The 19,395-nt window shown below is 45.7% G+C and overlaps 1 protein-coding gene across 1 annotated transcript in view; it reads right to left on the bottom strand.

The window, feature by feature from the left end:
* CKMT2 (creatine kinase, mitochondrial 2) overlaps window positions 1–15,961 on the bottom strand; it is a 31,462-nt gene extending 15,501 nt beyond the window's left edge. The window contains 6 exon segments of the mRNA XM_068175977.1: window positions 5,459–5,554; window positions 6,501–6,699; window positions 7,465–7,547; window positions 7,549–7,623; window positions 10,776–10,849; window positions 15,882–15,961. Of these exon segments, the coding sequence (XP_068032078.1) occupies window positions 5,459–5,554; window positions 6,501–6,699; window positions 7,465–7,547; window positions 7,549–7,617 (447 nt within the window). The 5' untranslated portion in view covers window positions 7,618–7,623; window positions 10,776–10,849; window positions 15,882–15,961.
* Between the last annotated feature and the right edge of the window lie 3,434 nt (window positions 15,962–19,395).

Below are 19,395 nucleotides of genomic sequence, written 5' to 3' on the forward strand. Positions count from 1 at the left end.
CCGGCACTGGCTCATCTGAGCAGTGATGTCCCGAACGTTCCAGGTGGAGCAGCACAAATTCAGTGGTCAGATGCCCCTTTTTATAATTTTTTTTTTTTTGTCCTTTTGGATTGGTTTCTTTTCGGATCCTTCATTTGTGTGAAAATGAGTATTTTATGACTGGCTCTTTGCAAATATTAAATTGGATGCTGTATGTGTTATGGAGGGTTATTTTGTAATACTGTATTGATCCTTTTTAAGTAGGGTGTTAAATATAGTTTTAGGTTACACCATAATGATAAAATAGAAACTCTGCGATGTAAGATATTTTTAACTAGCTCAAGAAAAGGGATAAGAAAACCAAGAAACTCTTGGCACAGAGATAACAGCGACAGAACACACAAAGAGTTACAGCCTCCTTATCAGAAAAGACAAACATCCTTCCACCTCCTCTCCTCTTTATGGAACCACCAGGATTAAGGGGAGGAAGTTGACAAAAACCAGAAAAGTTCTTAATTTGCAAGGAATTAATGCGTCATGTGTGAGATATATGAATATGCACCAGGCTGTTGCTTTTAAGGGTCGTTCCTTTGTTCACCAGGCATGTTTTTGGCAGCTCAGTGCCCAAAAGCACCCGGACCTCCGAAATTCTTTGCTTTTTATTGTCTCCTAGTGTCCTAATCCTCACTGTCCAAATTTTTATTACTCTAATTTCATTACTATTTTTATAACTATTTCACTACTAATAGACTTTTAAAATTTTAAAAAACAAGTGACTGGTGTTTTTCACAATTTGCATGAAGGTTTAAGGCGCTTGATTGGCCCAAGACAGTTCTGTCCAGGCTGGCTGGTTTCCCTCTGGGGTGGTGCACCTTACTTAGGTGCAATATGGTTTGCAGAGTACCTTAAAACTTCCCCTTTACACCCCTTTTACCACAACCAAACTTACAGTGCATGCTTAACAGCTATCAACTATTTTACAATAGTTTCTAGCCTATTTTTCAATACTTGGATCTTCTGTGTCAAAAGTGGACACGTTCCCTGGGATAACTACAAAGAAACTTTGAGACTTTCTGACCAAATAGCCAAATAAAGCATCGAAATAGAAGAAGCATAGTGGAGTGAAAGAGATGAGGTAGCAAGATGACTGATGATTAGAATAAAATAGATGAAGCTGTGGTAAAGCTGAAGGGATATTGCAACAAAGTGACTAAAATGCTTATGAATAATAAAAAGCTTGTGTGTGCTGTTAGTGGAGCAGTGACTCCCCAGCCACCCAGCACTGCTTGCTTGCCTTCTTTAAAATAAAATACTTAAAATTAGAATTCATTTTGGCCATCAAAATCTTATATCATCTGCTTGTTAGTATAATATAATCTATCAGCTTAAGTGTGCACTGTGTTTCTCATGGAAATAGTAGTGTAATTAATATAATATCTATGTATCACTTATGGAAATGACAGTGTGATGAATCTACTGTGTTCTACACCTTAGCAATACATAAGATGTGAAAAAGGCTTTTGTGTAACTAAAAACAGAGTCATCCACTGACCAACCTGTCCAAGTGATAGGATAACCCTGACATAAACCAGAGCACTGGAGCACAATTAGAGAATACCATGTTAAAATTAAGGAGGACAATTAGAGAACACCATATTAAATTTAAGGAGGACATACTAAATCCTTATCAGAGGATGTGAAACAGCAGGATGGAGACACAAGAAGAAATAAAATATTTGTTGTAAAATGTGTGTCATATCTGCATGACACACAGGATGTCATGCAGATAAGCTGGAGTGTGAAGAAGTCAGACAAAGGGTTCCCAAAACATCAGAAAGTTTGAAAGAACGTCTGAATAATGCATGAAACACATGAATGTGCATGTATAAAGATAACACTGTCTGTGTATCTCAGTGTGTACTTTGGCTGCTGGCCAGGAGCATCCAGTGCTGGAAATATTGTCCTTTTTTTATCCTATTACTATAACTACCATTATTAAACTTTTAAAAACTCTGAGCAGTGAACTCTGTTTTTCACAGGCGTGTTACAAATGGCCATGGTGCAGTTGGCTTTCACTACAGTTTATTGGTTTTTGTTGGAATGCATGAGACAGAAGCCTCTCTGAGTTCCTCAGAGGGAGAGATAAATGCAGGGGTTGAATTAAAACCCTTAGAGAAATTAAGATATATTAAGCCACATAGATATTAAGCAGAAGTGTAAGTTTAAGTTTTAAGTAAATAGAAGTGTAAGTCTCAGTATTAAGTAAGTAGAAATACATTTTGAGTGCCTTAAGAAACTGTGCTTGCTAGTAAAGGCTCTAAGGCCTAGGTTTAAAGTTCAATAACTTAGTTCCAGTCTTAACAAAAACATAGCAGAACATTGCTTGCATTTCTAGGTAGAATAAAGGCATAGCAGAACTTTGCCACTAGAACTGAGAGAGCTATATGTGTAAATAGATAAAATTATTCACATAAATAAACTTGCACATGTAGTTCTTTAGGTGAGAACTGACACCAGTTTCGTACCACTTTTGCACATTAGAATTAAGTTTAGATTGGTTTAGAAAGAATGTTTTGGAATCGTGTTTGTAGCTGATTGGATGTTCTTATGAATAAAAACACCCTGTGTTGGGGTGTTTGGCATGAAGGGAAAAAGAAGAACCACAACAAGAAGAAACAAGAAGAGCAAGAAGAAAGATGTAAAAAAGACTGCCTGCCTGCTGCTGCATCTTCTTCTCCTTCATCATCATCATCATCCCCAAGAAGAAAGAAGCCTGCTGCCTCTGTCCTGGACACTGTGCCAGAGAACAGCCTCGCAGCTGCAGCTTTTGCTTGGGACTCTATGCCAGAAAGCTTTTAGCCTTTAACACCTTGAACTCTTTGCCTACGACGCTGATGTGTCCATGCAATAAACAACTTTATAGCAACCAACAGCTGCTCGTGCCTCTTTGAAGACCCGAGGCCCAGCTAAAGCTCGACAGCTTTTAATTATAAAATTGTAATTGTTTGCAGCTAACCATTGCAAGTTTTAAGCTGCTTTTGGGTATGGTGAAATTTGTAAAAGGAGGAGGAAGGCTTTCTCAAGGGCTTGCGTAAGGTGTGTTTTAAGGTATGTTTGATATTGCAAAACGTGCATCCAAGATAGCATAAGCAGAGAACTAAAACCATAAAAAGAGAAGTACCAAGCTCAAAGGAGCGTCAGAAGACCACCCTAGGCTGCCAATGTCTGCAAATTACTGAATTGTGCAAACGCTGCAAAATCTGAAGTGAGACTGTGGCTAACGAGCTCAGAATAAATCTGTGCAGTCATCCAAGGAAGTAACACAACTGTAAGGTTATAAAACACTGCAGACTCAAGAAGCAGGTGTGTACTGGCTTTGCCAGGTGCCCAGGCATCTTTTGCTTTATGTATTATCCCTTACAATCATTTATAAATCCCTTATTATAATTTATTAAACTTAATATTTTTAAAAAGCGAGCTTTGTTTCTCACAGTGCACACCCAGCACAGCCCTCAGGAGAACCCAAACCCCATCGTGCAGAAGGAGGGGCAGCCCTCTGCCCAGGCCTGGCATCCTCTCCACCAGGTCACAAATACCCGGGACACAGGGAGCCCTTCCAGAACTCTGGGCAGCAGGGGATGTTTTTAGCAGAAACACCTTTCTCTGGCTGAATGAACATGGAGTAACCAGCTAGTCCTTCATGGTCCCCAGATATGAACGAGTTCCCATGGCTTTTGGAAAATATGGATGTGGGCAGAGGCAGAGGGCCAGGTAAGGGAGATCCTTTGGAAGAGGGAAGCTCAAAAAGAGCTAAACCACTCTGCAGCTGAAGGAAACGAAGGAAGGTATTTCCTATGAAGGAAACACTGAGCTGCACGTAAGGTTTGACCATGTGTATGTGGGAATACAGGATTCAACTCCTGCTTTCACTCCTCACCTTACAGCCATGCTAATCTGAGGAACCCCAGCCCAAGGAATTCCATACACACCAATATTCCGACTGAAATCTCTGTACAAAGCTCTGTAGCATGGGGAATAAGCAGGAGGGGCCAGATGTGGGCATGCCAGCAGGGCTGCCACCTCACTGCCATCACAGGGACGTGGAGGGACACTCCTGTGACAGGAGAGCTGGGGTGCAAGTGAGAGAAATGGTGGGTTTGTCTTTACAAACAAGCCGTGGGTCTCCTGGCACCGAGAGATAAAAGAAACAGTGGGAAGGATTCCACTGATTGATCAGTGGAAAAAGATATTTGACTTCACAAACAAACTGTAGGTTTGCTGATAAATGAAACTGGATATTGAGAGATGAAAGAGACAATGGGGGAAAACCCTAAATTCCATAAGAATTAAAAATTAGAAGGGAGGTTTGTACATTGGAGGGAAATTTGTGGTGTCAGGCGTTCTGGGAAGTCTGTACTGTTATAAGTGAATCAGTCAATTTCCTGAGCATGAATTTATTCTAAATCATATATTACAGTACCTCTCAAGGACCTCAGCCAGTGGGGAAAGAGAGAAGGGACATGTGGCTGGGAAATTGGGATAAAAAGGAGGCTGCATCCTCCAAAAACTGGAGAGACCCCAGGGGAATGCCCCATGGCCTCTCCCTTTATTCAAATACAGTAAAAGGACCCCTCTGTCTCCTTCTTGGACATAAACCTGTGGTGTTTGTGGGTTAACTTTCCTGACAGAAGGGTACTGGCTCCCTGGGAAGGCAGGTAGGGGCTACGAGGACGAGGTGTCACCCTTTAAAGTGATGATCCGCTGGAGTGCAGGATCACTGACTGGCCTGCAGGAGAGCAGCCCTCAGCCTCTCCAGGGGTCTGCTTGGCCCAGCACCACGGGATAAACCCCTGGAGGGAGCAAGGGGCTCAAGGACGCTGGGGAATACTAATGGATCAACTCCTCCAAGCTCAGGAGTGATGCGTCCCAAGAAAGAAAGCATCAGGAAAAACATCAGGAGGCCTGTGTGGATGAGGAAGGAGCTCCTGAGCAAGCTCAGACACACAAAGGAAATTTACAGGGGGTGAAAGCAAGGACAGGCATTCTGGGATGGGTACAGAGAAGCTGAGGCTGCCCCTGGATCCCTGGAAGTGTGCAAGGCCAGGTTGGATGGGGCTTGGAGCAGCCTGGGGCAGTGGAAGGTGTCCCTGCCCATGGTAGGGAGTGGGAATGAGATGGGCTTCAGGTCCCTTCCAACCCAACCCATTTTCTGATGAATCCATGATCTGTAAGCTCATGAACGGACCCCCAGTGCCCAGTGAGGCTGTGTCCCAGATGTTTGGTACAGCTGGCACTGATTCCCTGCTGAGAGCAAGGGATACAGCTGACAGGGCCATGACTGGCATCCCAATTTCCTTAAACATGAAATCGGGTCTTCACGGCTGGATCAAGAAAAATGAAAATACTGTTGCACACAGCATCATCAGTGGAAGAAGCAGCTCAGAGTCTTTCCTGCCTCGTTGTTTTATTTCATTCCTACCTTGGATGCATCCAGGTCTGTGTAATGTCTCATTGTCCGTGGATCGTAGCCATTATGCCTGGCTTTAATGACAGGGTCAAAAATCTCAGCAAACACCTGCGGAGGCAAGAGAATCTAGAGAGAGTCTGCAGCATCACAGAAACACATCCTCACAGCAGCTCCAGGCAGAGGCTCCTGTCTGCAGTTACCACAGACAGGGACCCGACAGCCAGGCTGGGGTTTGGGGCTCATTGCCAACGAGAACACACCCCCACGGCCACTTCCTTCTTGGCTCTAAGCCATGCAGGAGTACCCTGAGCCTGCCCTGCTGTGGGGACAGTCCTGGTTAGAGCCACTGGGATCAGGCGTGCCCCAGCACAGCTCCCTGCAGGTGAGCAGCAGTGTCACCTCTGCACAGGCACCCCAAACGCAGGGGCTGAGAGTCTGGAGTGGCAGATGTCCCAGGCCACCCTCACGGGGACGCTGGGGAGGCTGCAGAGGAACAGGCAGCACTGCCGGTGCACGAAGGAAGCAGCCCAAAAACAGCGAGGTCTTTCTTTTGTTTTCCATTTCTCATTGCAGAGCTAAATGAGCTGTCCACCCTAATGCTGTTTGTCTTCAGTTTCCCTCATGATCTGCAGGCTGAGGCTTAGCGATGTGTGGCTTTGCCCAGGAGACATTTCTGCTTCGCTCTGCCTCTGCTGCCTCACGATGTGCTTTCCACATTATGCTCATTTGGTGTGTCTCAGAGCCGGGCAGTTTTCCCATGAACTGGGTGTAGCTGCAGGGAGGAGGACAGCTGCTGGAGGCAGGTAGCAGCTGCTGCCAAGCAGGTACATTTTATTACCTTCAGCTGCAGCAGAGGGGGCACCTGTGGTAATACCACATATTCCTGCTTTCCCTAATGTGGAAAAGCAGGGAGAAGTAGGGAAAACACCAGCCTGCCCCCAGTGTACCCTTGGGGACAACACCTGTCTTAGGAACTCCTACTGGGAGTCTGTCTTCACCTGATGGGAACAACACCAGGAGCACAGACCCGACCAGTCCCGCGGGATCCTCTTACCTCGTAGGACTCCTCGTCCCCAGCCACCATGCCCACCGTCTTGATGAAGGGGTGGCCAGGGTTGTCCACCCCGGTCTGGATGCACTGGTCCAGGGTGTAGCCGTTGGGGGTCATCTTGTCCCTGAGGCGGGAGTAGATGCCCGGGGTCAGGCACTCGGCCATGCAGTTGTTGTGCTTGCGCAGGTCGGGGTAGTCAGCGCTGCAGGGAGAGAGCCCAAGGCATTACTGTGTCCCCTGGATGCTCACCCCGGATAGTTGGTGGAGCTAAAAGTGTGATTGTTCTTGGTTTTACGTGCTGCATGGAGTTTGAGAAGTGTTGGAGTGCAGGACATCCCTCTGGCTGCCCTGGCTGGCTCCAGACCCTGGCAGGGGGCTCGGAGACCTTGGCACCAAGTCAAAAACACCTGTGGCTTTGATTCTAGCCCATGGAAAAAGCTGCCAACTTTGTGTGAGGAATTACAAGCCACAAGGGTTTGAGTAGTGTGGTATCTGAATTGACACAGGGTGGAAAAGCAGAATTTTGGGGTTTTTAGAATGGGGTTCAGGGGACAAGATGGAGGGATTTGGGTGTGTCCTGGCCTTCTTCTCCTTCTCCTTGCCCTCCATGTCTTGCTGTGATGGTGACACTTTTCTGCTGGTTTAAGGCACAGACACACTGTCCAACATAAATTACAGATATTGGCACTTTACTGTAAACATGGCACACGGAGTTTTTGGTATAAAATGTGAACACTGCCCTGAGGGCAGACAGAATGCCATGGCCGACCTGCTGGACAGAGCTCAGCAGGGCAGAGAGAGAATGTTCAGGATAAGGGAAATAAACAACCTGGAGAAGCCGACCCTGCGCATCCAGACTCCTTCTCTGGCCACATGGGCTGGGAGAAAAAGGCTTTTTACCATCTCGGGGTCACCTCGACCACCAGAGCCCCGAGACCTCCCCACCCTGCCCCTGCCGTGTGCTTACCTGGGCGGGTAGAGCTTCCTCTTCTCCGGCACGGCGGCGTTGACGTTGTGCTGGCCCAGCAGGTAGCCCGTGGCCAGCGCCCCCCGTGCCCGCGGCAGCGAACAGCGCGGGGGCTGCGCGCCCGGCCAGGAGACGGCAGAAGGTGCCAGCCATTCCTCTCTGCAAGGAGAGCACAGCCAGGGTCAGCTCTGTCAGAAACAACTCCGTGGTTGTTGGCTTCCGCTGCTACGTCTGGGCTTCCGCGAATTATTTCAATACTAACATTATTTTATTATTAATTTTAAAATAATATTTTAATATTATTTTAATATAGTTTGCAGCCACTTCTTAACTGCTTTTGATGTAGTGTAATTTGTTAATGCCCCAATCCCTGCGTGGATTATATGTTTTAGTGTGATAAATATAGTGTATAATTTAGTGTATAGTTTAGGCTCTCTCAAAATATCAAAATAGAGACTATGTGTATTATATGGATATTATAAAAATGTATATTATAAATATATACAATTTACAATAACTATATGGTATATATATTATATATATGATATATTAGTATTATATGGATATTATGAAATTGTATATTATAACTATATACAATTTACAATAACTATGTAGTATATTTTGTAATATATATACTATAGTATATCTATTGTACTATATATACCATATATTATAATTATATGTATATTATAACATTGTATATTATAACTGTGTATATTATAACATTAACTGTTGCACAAGTAGCTAATGCCTTTATTTGTGTAACAAACTGACAGTGGTGAGAATAATTTGGGTAATTGTGTGAAATGGCTCGTGTTGGTTTAATGTACTGGTGGAGTCTCTTATCTGTATGGTAAGATAACAGTGAAAAGAACCAAATAAATAAACGTTGGAAGAAAGATTGCAAAGAGGAGTTTACCACTGACCCTTTGGCTGTCAAACCACAGGACAAGGGGCCTTGTGAAGAAATAAAATATATACATTTCATCTGCACTATGGCACATACTTTAAAAAAGACCAGACAAGAGTCAAACCAAGCAAAAGAATTCCCAGAACGTGTAAACTCAAAGGAATGTTTGAATATGCATAATTTTCGTAAATATCTATTTAACCAACACAGTAAAAAGGTGTAGGAGAAGAATTGTTCTAGTTAACCGCGTGCCTCTGGCAGTTGCCATGCACCCAGGGCTGCAAAAGTCCCTTTTATCCCTTATTAAACTTTGAAAAATTTTAAAGAGTGAGCCCTGTTTCTCACAGCTCCAGCTCCAGCACTGCAGCAGCACCGCCACCTCACCCCACAGCAAACTCATCTCCCTCTGCAGCTCGTGCTGCTCTGGGGTGTTCAGAGAAATGTGGGGATTTGCACAAAATATAACACGTATTTGTCCTGCTTGGTTCTGCTGGGACTGTGTCTGAGGTCTAAGGCTGGCCAAGGAATTGGCATGTTCTGTGGGAGTCTGAAGGAGGCAGTGAGCGTTTTTCCTTGCAGGAGTCAGACTTGGATTAGGATTGCTGGTGGCTGTGAGTTCCTTAGGAAGATACAACTCCTGTCCAAATGAAGAACAAATCTATGAACCTAAATTCTAATTAGTGTAACTGAGAAAAGCTTTTTCTTCAACCTGGACTCTGGTAAATCACCTTTGGAAAATAAGCATGGAAGATTTACAAAAAAACCCATGACATTTCTCTCAGGATCTGCTGTTTCAGTTGTTTTACCAGAAGTATTTTTAGTGAGATTTTTTTATGCAACATCTTCACCATTCTTTTGGAGGTTATCCTAAACTCCTCAAAGCATTTTATTTTATTTTTAGTGAGCAAATTCCCAATAATTTTCTTGTAGGTCTGGGTTAGTTAGACCCAAACCCTTTACTTCTTTGTCTTTCTCTCTCTTGTCCAGACAGATGCAATATTGCACCTTTATCTTCTCGCTTGGTAAAAAGTTCTTCTGTGCTTGCATATTTTTATGTTATAAACCAGTGTCTTCTTTCTATGTCAGTCAGATCTGTGAGATGAGGAACACAATGTGTTCCAAGTTTGGAGTGATTTTTTCGTGTCCTCTGTGCTTCAGCAATTTTTTACCAGAATCTTTTCACTCTCTTTCCTCCAGGCCTTTGAAACACAATATCCAGTTAATATAACTTCACTACCAGAGAAAGGTGCTGATTGACAGAAATTTCAGTATTTTTTCACTGGAAGATTCTCCCTGAATCTATGAATTCATTTAGGTGGGCTTCAGGACAGGCCTTTGTGACTACAACAGGATTTTCCCTCCCAAAATGCAGTATGAGTGTGTTTGGCCGTAAACGAAAACCAAGTAAGATGCTTCCGGTGGAGATTTTTCTGATTACTCCTTTTCTGTGTGTTTAGCAGATCGTTCTTGTGCCTTTTCACAGTGTAGCACCCTCATCCTACACTCTGGAAATATTTCCTTATGACTCATCCGCGCAGAACTATTGTTGTCATACCTAAATGTCTGTGAAGCACCATGTGTATTTCCACAACAGCTCTGCGTATTTATAGCTCTGTTTCACCATTGCAAGGAATTGGCTGGCAGTCAAAAACCTGCCCTGAAAACTGTCAGCCCCATCACAATCCCACTTGCTGCCGATGATATTATGACTTACGCAACCCCAGGCACTCATCAGCTCCTCCACCAGCGTGGATTTTTTGGAAGCTTCTGAACCCTGTGTTATTTAAGGGACAAATATGGTCTGTACATCTGATTTAAGTGTGCAGGGTGTGTTTAGGGAAGAAGTGTGAGGCACTGCAGGGTAATTATGACCTGGAGCCCCCAGAGCAGTGGCTCCAGGGGCTCTGTGAGTGCCCAGGCCATGGAGCAGGCTCAGAGCCACAGAGGCTCTGTGCTCCCTGAGCTCTACTGAGCTGCACTGTGGGGCACAGGGAGCAAACAGAAACCAGAACCTGCGAGCAGAGAGGGAAAGGAAACACCGGGGTGAAGAAAGAGGTGAGCCCTGGAGGGAAGGGTCCACTTTGGAAAGGCTAAGAGACCTTCTTGGTGACCCAGAGGGTGCAGGCTTCGTGCCACGGCTGATGTGGGAGCCTGTGGCTTTGCTGCTGAGTGAGCTGGGGACCCCTCCTCACTCTTATTTCTGCCTGTGCGTGCCTGGCTGTGCCTCACTGGGCTTTAATCCCCACAGCGCGGGGAGCTTTATCACTTTGAGATGTCCCAGACCCCGGGTGTGTCCCCTGTGGGCATCTCCCACTGCGGCTGCAGGCTCATCCCCAGGATGGTCTGGCGCTGCTGGACCACGGAAAAGGTTTTCCTGATCCTCAGGCAGGCTCTGCTTTACCTGACAGACACTTCTCTGGCAGCTCTTAGAAGCCTCCCACAGTGGAGACGCCACAGACTGCGCAGGTTGTCTACCTAAAAAAAAACATAAACCAGAGAAAGACACGGTTTGTTGTTTAAAAAAAAATAAAAATAAAAAAAAAAAAAAAGCACGGTGCTTAGCTACACATTTCTTCTACAGCGGAAGGTACAGCCTTCGGATGGCAGCATGGAACTGCCAGTTTGTGATTGTCTAGTGCCAAGGGGAACGTGAAAGGACAAGCAAAACATCATCTGGGGTGCTGTGGGAAAGTGAGTACAACGCTTTTCCCCCCAGTGCCGTGGCTCCTGACTCACAGCCTTGGCCACACGGGTGGGCTCTAGTCCCGAGTATGGATGTCCTGCAGCACAGGCAGTGCCACAAAAACTGCCGCAGGCTGCTCAGAAACGTGGTGCACAGCTCAGCAAAACCAGTTTTTACAAAATGAGGGCACAAAATGTATAAAAAACTTTATTTTACAAGAAACAGTATCATTTGGGCGGGGAGTGGGTGGTCCATTCCTCAAAAGACAGGATGATTATTAAGTAATGCATTGCTTCAGAACAAACGTTTTAAAAGATTCATTTGCAAAGAGTCCAAATGGAATGGCCCCAAACTAAGGAAAGATCCTCATCAAAGATTTTTGTGAAGTCTGACCTCAGATCATTAATATTTTCAGCTCTTCTTTCCCCACAGAAATTGTCAGCCTGCCACTGCAGTAGGTTTGCACCATCATTACCTCTGATTAAAGGGGTTTAAAACCTGTTTTCCCTAGGGGCACTCTGCCAGAATTGCTGTGCTGCCATTCATTCGGGTCCCACCACACACCATCTTTAGGCCTCCACTGCACGGATTTCACTTTCATCAGGCTAATTTAACCACGGCACAGCCTAAAAATTGAAACTGCAGATTTTCCCCTTGTAGGACTTTCCTGAGTGTCTTCCCTTGTGCTCAAGATAGAAAATCCGTGTTCTTGTGAGTGTCTGTGGTGCTGCCATAGCGCAGCTGGGAAGGGGAAGGAAGACTCTTTCATGATCAGAAGAATTTTTGAGGGTATCAGCTTTAACCCTTGGGAAGGAGTTGAGTGTTTTCCTGAGCCGATAGGTGTGCCGGAAGGAGAACACCTCCCTTAGGAAGGTTATCTGCTTTGTGTTCAAAACCATTTAGAGACAGCATGGTCTGGAAAAGAGAAATAAATTCTAAGGATTAATCAGCATGAGGTTAAAAAAAAACCAAAAACCCAAAACTCTTAACTCCTGGCCTGCATATCTCTTCACTGTGAATCCATGGCCTGTGATGGGGTTTTCTGCAACTCCATCAGTCCCGCTAAGTTAAAAAAAAAAATTAAAATTATGAATATTACCATTAAAAAAAAGTTTAAATTATGAATATTACCATTACTTTCATTTCCTCTTTAAACTGGAATGCCTCCTCATAAACAAATGACTTTTCTTCTCTACAGGAGGATTCTGAAGGCACTGACAAAAAATCATTAAAGGGCTCTTGATTATGATTTATTGTTTTCTACTTGAAATTTTATCTGTGGGAAGTGGTTTGTTAGTTGCACCAACCTTCCATAAGTTTCAAGCTCATTCAGTGCACCACAAGCTACGTGAGAATTTGGGCTTTATTTCAGACAGGACTAGCTACATCTAAGCTTGCACCGATTATTTCTGTGTCGTTTGTCCAAGAGAGATATGATTTCTATGTGATTAGACACAGCACCTTTTTTTGGGTAAAAACCTTAACAATTTCATTTTTTAGATTTTTACCAAGACTCTCAGGATTCCTGGCACGAGACCTCAATCATGCAGTCACTCAGGCAATGCTCCGCAGCTATAAAACTCTTTATCCAAAATGTGATGGGTAAGCACAATAAGGGGCAGCTTCTTCATGAACAATTTGATGATGCAGATAATTTGGCCCAGCGTGTAGGAAATGCTCAGAGGTGTGACCCACGCTGAGCTGCCGCAGTGGCAGTCAGGGCTGAGCTGCTCTGCCGTCACGGGCAGCCTGTCTGTGCTCCTGTCCTGTGCAGGCGGCACAGCCCTCAGCACTGCCACCTCTCTCTGGTGGGGATGGAGGCTCAGGTTTTTCATATCCAGCCCATGTTCTGCACCTGGTGTGTTTCCTACAGGTGATTCCACCTGCAGGCAGGGCTGGATTTGGGTTTTCCTCTTGTTGCTCCAGCATAGTGCCAGGTGTTTTAGGCTGTGTGAGCTTGACAAAATGTTTCCACGGCTCACCTAGTGCACTTTCCCCTTTTATCTCAGCCTGCTCTGAACAGCTGCCCCAAACTCCTGCTGAGGATGTCTTTGTGCCCCCCAGGCTGACAGATGGCCCCAGGCCAGGGGATGGAGCACAGCTCGCAGCCCTGGGGCTGGCCTGTGGCACAGAGTCCTGGCAAGTTTCACCCCCAAGGTCACCCGTGCTCGTGCCATGTGGCAGGCACATTCTCACTCTCAGGAGTTTTTCATAGAGGAGCACAGAGAGAGGAAAGAGAAAACAATTTCTATTTCTGCTCCTTGTTTTTCCCATGTGGAATGTGTTTGGAGAATTGTTCACCTGGGGTGATTGCTTGGTTGGGTTCTGGTGAGGATTGTTGGAGCTGATGGCCAATCCAACCCACCTGTGGCTGCACTCTCAGAGAGGGTCACGAGTTGGGAGTGAGTTAGATATGGTAGTTAGAAAAGCAGGTTTGTAGTTTTAGTATCTCCTTTAAACAGTATATTAATGTATTATAGCATGGTTATAATAGAGAAACCATTCAGCCTCTGAACTGGAGTCACACACCAGCATTTCTCCCCACTGGGTTCACCTGCGTTTACAGTAGTGCCACCTCTCAGAGAAGGCACAAGTGCTGCTGTGCAGCAGAGGAGCACACAGCCACTGTCCCAGAAACAGCCTCCCTGCACCAGGTTCCCTCCACAAGGAGCAGTTTTGGTTAATCCCACAGGAATCCTCCAGGTCGGGGACGCGCAGCCCTGACTCAGAGCGACAGCCAGTACAACAGGTGTGCTCCAGCGTCTGCAAACCAAGGGCTCCTCCTTCCACCCTCCTCATCCTCACCCCCTTGGTGCCATGGAGGGTGAGCCAGTGCAGAATCAACCCAGCCTTGCCTTTCCCAGGGCAGAATTCCCAAATGCCGTGGCCAGCGAGCCAGCACGTGTCCGAAAGGTCACAATCTTAGAGGTCACAGCCCCTCTCCCTCTGCTCAGCTACCTGTGACCAGCCCTCAGGACACTGCTGTCCTGCCAGGAGTGCACCTTGGGTTTCAGACTGCATTCTCTTCTCTGGGTCACCTGCCGTGCACAAAAAAAAAGTGGAGACAAAGGCCAGCACCAAGGTTTAAAAGAAGTCACTGCAGCAAATCTAGTGCTGGCTGAAGAGCAGCCCAAAGGACTGCAGGTGTCACTTCAGGTGGAGGGGCTCTTTGGACACACAGCTTGAACCCCAGGGACCTCACAACTTCACAACCAATTCTATTATTTAAAAAAATAATAACATTAACAAGTGTTTTTCCTGTTAACTCTTCACTTTCTTGAACTTCTTTTAAAGAGGAAGTTTCCTGCTCCATCTTCCCCCGGGTGCTTTTAAACAGGTATTGGTTATCCAATATTTCACACTTGCCTGGAGGGAAGGAAAGTGCCAGGGTTACAGTGACATTTCTAGAAATAGAGGTAGATAAAATATTTGAGCCATGCCATGGGTGGTATTAATTGCCACCCCATGTGATGCTGAGTGACATTTTGGAGGAATGGCAGAGTCACAGCTCAAGTTCACACGGGCTGAGCAGCACAGGGGATGTGTGTGCACATCTCACCCCACGAAAGACAGACGACCCCTGTGCTGAGCTGGACCCTCACGTGGTGCAGGGACAGGGAGCCTGGCCTTTTATATTTGAGAAGTAATTCCTCTAAGCCACCCGTAGCTTGAGCTAAAGCCTACAGAGGGCAGTGGAAAGTTTTTCCTGCCCGCCCATGGAAGGTTCTGGATCCTCAGAAACATCTGCAGTGACTCTCATGAGTCACTGCTCGCCTCAGAGGCCATTTTTAGACCTCCAGAAATCAGTTTACGTCTCTCTTGGTTCTGCAGCCCAGAGAATACGGCACACATTAAAACAGCCAACCTCACAAAGCAATATTGGTGATTTTTTTTTTTTTTTTTTTTTTTTTTTTTTTTTTTTTTTTTTTGCAGTTTCTCCCCGCTCACCCTCGGCATCACTCAAACCCTTTTGACTCATCTGGGTTTGAGATGCAGTCCCCGAAGTGCAGAAACAGCACCAGGCGCAGACACGGCTCTGACAGTGCCTCAATCACAGCACAGTGGAACATCTCTACCAAAAATACCAACCGCATTTCCGTTTCTTCCTCCCCGTAATTCCAGAGGACAGCGAAAGGTTACAAGCACTTACTAATTTGGGGGAAGGAAAAAAAAAAATAAAAAAGAAGGATAAAATTCCAAACTATGAACCTGTGACCAGATTCGTGTGAGTAGAGAAGGCATGGTAACTCTTCACAGATCAGACAACAACCCCTCGGTACCACCATGATTTTTGGTTTCTGTCAGCCGAAGGTCTGGCTGGTCAGACCCGACCAGGTGAGACCCAGATGCCCAAATTCTCCTGCCAAAGCCCAGCCAAGGTGCAGGCACCGCTCACCCTTCTGAGCCAATCTGGTGCCATTTTGCAGTATAAACCTCTCATCTTCGCAGTGCAGAGAGCTACAATCAAAACCACAAAAAACTCATGTAATTAGAGACATTTTCTCTGAACTTGTCACACATCTGCAAAGACACTAATCTTTCTCTAACTAAAATTGTTACTTAAGGGTCAGCATTAATGTCTGGACTTTGTGATCCTACAGGTCTTTTCCAAACCTTAATAATTCTGTGATCAGATTATTTGAAGCAGCTGCATAGTGGGGGCCGGCACATACTTCCCTGCACCAAGTACTCACACGAATCAATACGTTATAACCAAATTAGCACCACCATCCTGTGGTGCTTTGACTCACTTTTTAATAACCCTTGCAATCGAAATGCTGCGGTGTGAGGCTAGAAAAGCAATGTATGTGTAGTCTCACTGACCTTGGAGCTGGAGGTAGGGACGTCCTGCTGCCTGCAGCGAGCCCAGAGTGTAAAGGGAGCCGGAGGCTGGGCACAGACAGGAGCCCAGGTAATTTGAGACGGGCAGAAGGAGGTGAGGGAAACCAAAATAATTGCTGCAGGGGCCAATCCTGCCCGGCTGGGTTACGTGAGTGGCATTTGCCCGCACAAGGGTGCCCTTGAGGGCGTCAGCAGGATGTGGCAGCAGCGGGGTGACAGCAACATCATCCCCTAAACACGGCCAGACAGACGGACACGGGCAGGGATGGACACAGATGGACACGGGCAGGGAAGCTGGTCCTCCCCCTGGGACAGCCAGAAGGGAAAGGGAAGGGGAAAGGCCAGCCCTGCCCAAGCAGCCCCAGTGGGACACCAGGGCAGGGCAGTGCCACGATTCCTCCCTCGCTCACATCCCAGGTGGAAACGGGGCGGGACAGGGCCTGAGCTGAGATCACAGCAGCGAATTTGGGGTTGTTTTTTCCTCCCCTTTGCTTTCTAATTCGTGGCATTAATTTTTGACTGCTTGTAAGGCAGAGGGGCCCAGAAGTGTGAAGTGGCCTTTGAAGCCGCTCATCTAGAATTACTATTATTATGTTGCTATATTGCATTTAGAATTGCTGTATCTCTACAGCTGTGTGGCAGTGAATTACAGTAGGAAATAACACACAATGGTTTGGGAACCAGGAAAGAATAATCAGTTTTATTCACCTGGCTCTGTTCCCACCAGAGCTGAACATGTGTCAAGGCTGACAGAGGAGCACAGAGGCCAGCACTGTACAGCTTAAAAAAAAAACAAAAAAAACCAAAAAACCAAAACCAAACAAAAAACGAAACAAAACAAAACAACAAAAAACAACCTTTTCCCTTTGTACATTTAATATTCTTTTAATTTTACACAGGATTTTCCTAAACCCACATTTCAGAATTTTGAAACTTTGCGAAACACAGACATCTCTCCCCCAGAATGTCATGCCTTGTTTAGGCTAGTGGGAGCCACGCACACCCACGATAATTAAAACCAAAACAGCCAGTCCAGGTCAATGCATCTGGAAACAGCCTGGTGAGCACACCAGGTTTTTATCAACTCAGCAGCGTGTTCCTGGTGTTGACAGAGAAAAAAAACCAACTGTGGGTCTCTGGAGGTAACATGAGTGAGGCAATAGGGGCCCAGCAAATCCATGGCTCGTGGTGGAGGCACACACCTACTTTTATATTTTCCACCTTTTTTTCATAAAGGCCTTGAACAGACCAGGACTTCCCCTGGAAGCAAGGGATGGCATGAAGTGCCTGGCTGGATTATGTAGAGGTTCAAGCTATCTGCCAGCTGAGAGCCTGGGAGAACAGAAGATGCGAACAAACCCCATACTGTGAATTTACAGTACAAACACCGGGGGAAAAAACATTGTTAGCAAGTTCCATAAAGATTTCTGAAGAATATATCATTAATACTTAAAAAATAGTTTGCCTTTACTGCTGGTCTGTGATCTATTTTGTGAGAAACTCAGCTGCTGAAACAGTTGGGATGCCAAGGATCACCCATAAATAACCCCCTATTTTCGTCTCTAATATAATTATCTAGCAGCTGAAGTGCTGTTGTGGTTTCATTGCTGATGCTGGGGAGGCAGCAGCAGCTGAGTGTTAATTCAGCTGCAGTTCATACCAATCCATCTGCCCCTGCTCAGGGGGTGCAGCAGCTGGAGTTTGTTGTGGGAGCTGCTGGACAGGGGAGTTACCTGCAAGGGCCAGACACAGGTCACTGTGTTTTATGGAAGGGCCTTTCTGATTGCCACAATCATTTAGAAGGAAATTTATTTGGAGTCAAGTATTGTAAACCCAGGTGAACCCGGTGGGGAGAAATGCTGGTGTGTGACTCCAGTTCAGAGGGCTGAATGGTTTCTCTATTATAACCATGCTATAATACAGTAATATACTGTTTAAAGGAGATACTAAAACTACAAACCTGCTTTTCTAACTACCATATCTAACTAACTCCCAACTCGTGATCCTCTTTGAGAGTGCAGCCACAGGTGGGTTGGATTGGCCATCAGCTCCAACAATCCTCACCAGAACCCAACCAAGCAATCACCCCAGGTGAACAATTCTCCAAACACATTCCACATGGGAAAAACAAGGAGCAGAAATAGAAATTGTTTTCTCTTTCTTTCCTCTGTGCTCCTCTATGAAAAAGTCCTGAGAGGGAGAGAAATGTGCTTGCCACAGTCAAGTTTCTGTGTGCAGGGCATAATTTATTCCCAGTGAAAGGATTTGGGACAGAGGTGACGAGCTGAGCTGTTCTCACAAATCCTGTGTGTGGCATTAGGGGTTGGAGGGGGCTGTGTGTGTCCTGAGGGGCTTTGCAAGGACACAGATCAGTGTCTCTCCTGCTGCCTAAGTCAGAGCTCTGCTAAATTAGAGCAGCAAAAGCCACTGGACACAAAGTCCTTCTGTACCAGAGGCTGGATTGTCCCCCGGTGTAATGGCAGTTCCTGGTTTTCCAGCTCCATGGCTCTGTAATTCCTGGGATTCAGAACAAGGCAGAGGAGCAGACACAGCTGATACCCAGGGGTTACCCTGACCTCTCCCTGAGAATTCCTCGTGACTGTGGATGCTCAATATCCTCTTACACTGTGCAGCCTCCGAGGGCTCAGGCTGGGGGAAAATTCCCTTTTTGAGGGGACCCAAGCCCTGCATCCCACAGGGGCTGGGGAGGGAAATCCAGCACTTGGTGTCAGTCACGGGCACACACTGGCCAAGGGGACAAGCAGGCACAGAGCGGTCATCCTACACTTGTGACTCCTCCAGGGAAAGGCTCCTCAAGGTGATTATGCATCTCCACTAAATAAAGAGCTCAACGAGGCCCAACCAACGTTTTAAAAATAACCCCAGCTATTTTTAAGTTATTAAAGTTGCTCTTCACAGGACATCCACTACAGAGTAGAGGAAAGGCTGTCTATAATTAGCAGTGTGTTTTCTGGTTAAAGGGAGGAGAAAAGGCTTTATTACGCATGGACTGACCCTTTGGAAAAGCAGGAATCTCCAAAATCCAAAAAGTGGTCCTTTTTTTTTTTTTTCTCCCCTTTTTATTTTTTTCCCCAGCTACATTGCAGACACAAATGAATCAATTCTGAGATGGTGATTGCCAGGGGGTGCAAACCAGTAATGACCAGAAAACCACAGCTGACAAGGTATCACAAGAACCACAAAGTTCAAGGTATCTTGAACTCTGGACACCTTCTCTCATTCCACCATGGTGATCCAGCATTTCTTTGTCGTGGAAACCCAGGGAGGAATGGTTAGAAAAGGAAAAAGGTGCTCTTTTTTCAGATGGTTTTCCCATTGGATATGAAATTTTCGCAGCAAAAAGAAAATGGAATAAAAAAAGTATTACTATTTCAAATGGAATATGAGGTACTAATAAGGCTTTGTGTGTCTTCTCCGTCTGGAAAAGTTCTGGGTTCGCCCTGCATGAAACATATCAAGGATGTAGATGTGATTT

The sequence above is a fragment of the Anomalospiza imberbis genome, chromosome Z (assembly GCF_031753505.1).
Source record: "Anomalospiza imberbis isolate Cuckoo-Finch-1a 21T00152 chromosome Z, ASM3175350v1, whole genome shotgun sequence".
In the NCBI taxonomy this organism is placed as follows: Eukaryota; Metazoa; Chordata; class Aves; order Passeriformes; family Viduidae; genus Anomalospiza; species Anomalospiza imberbis.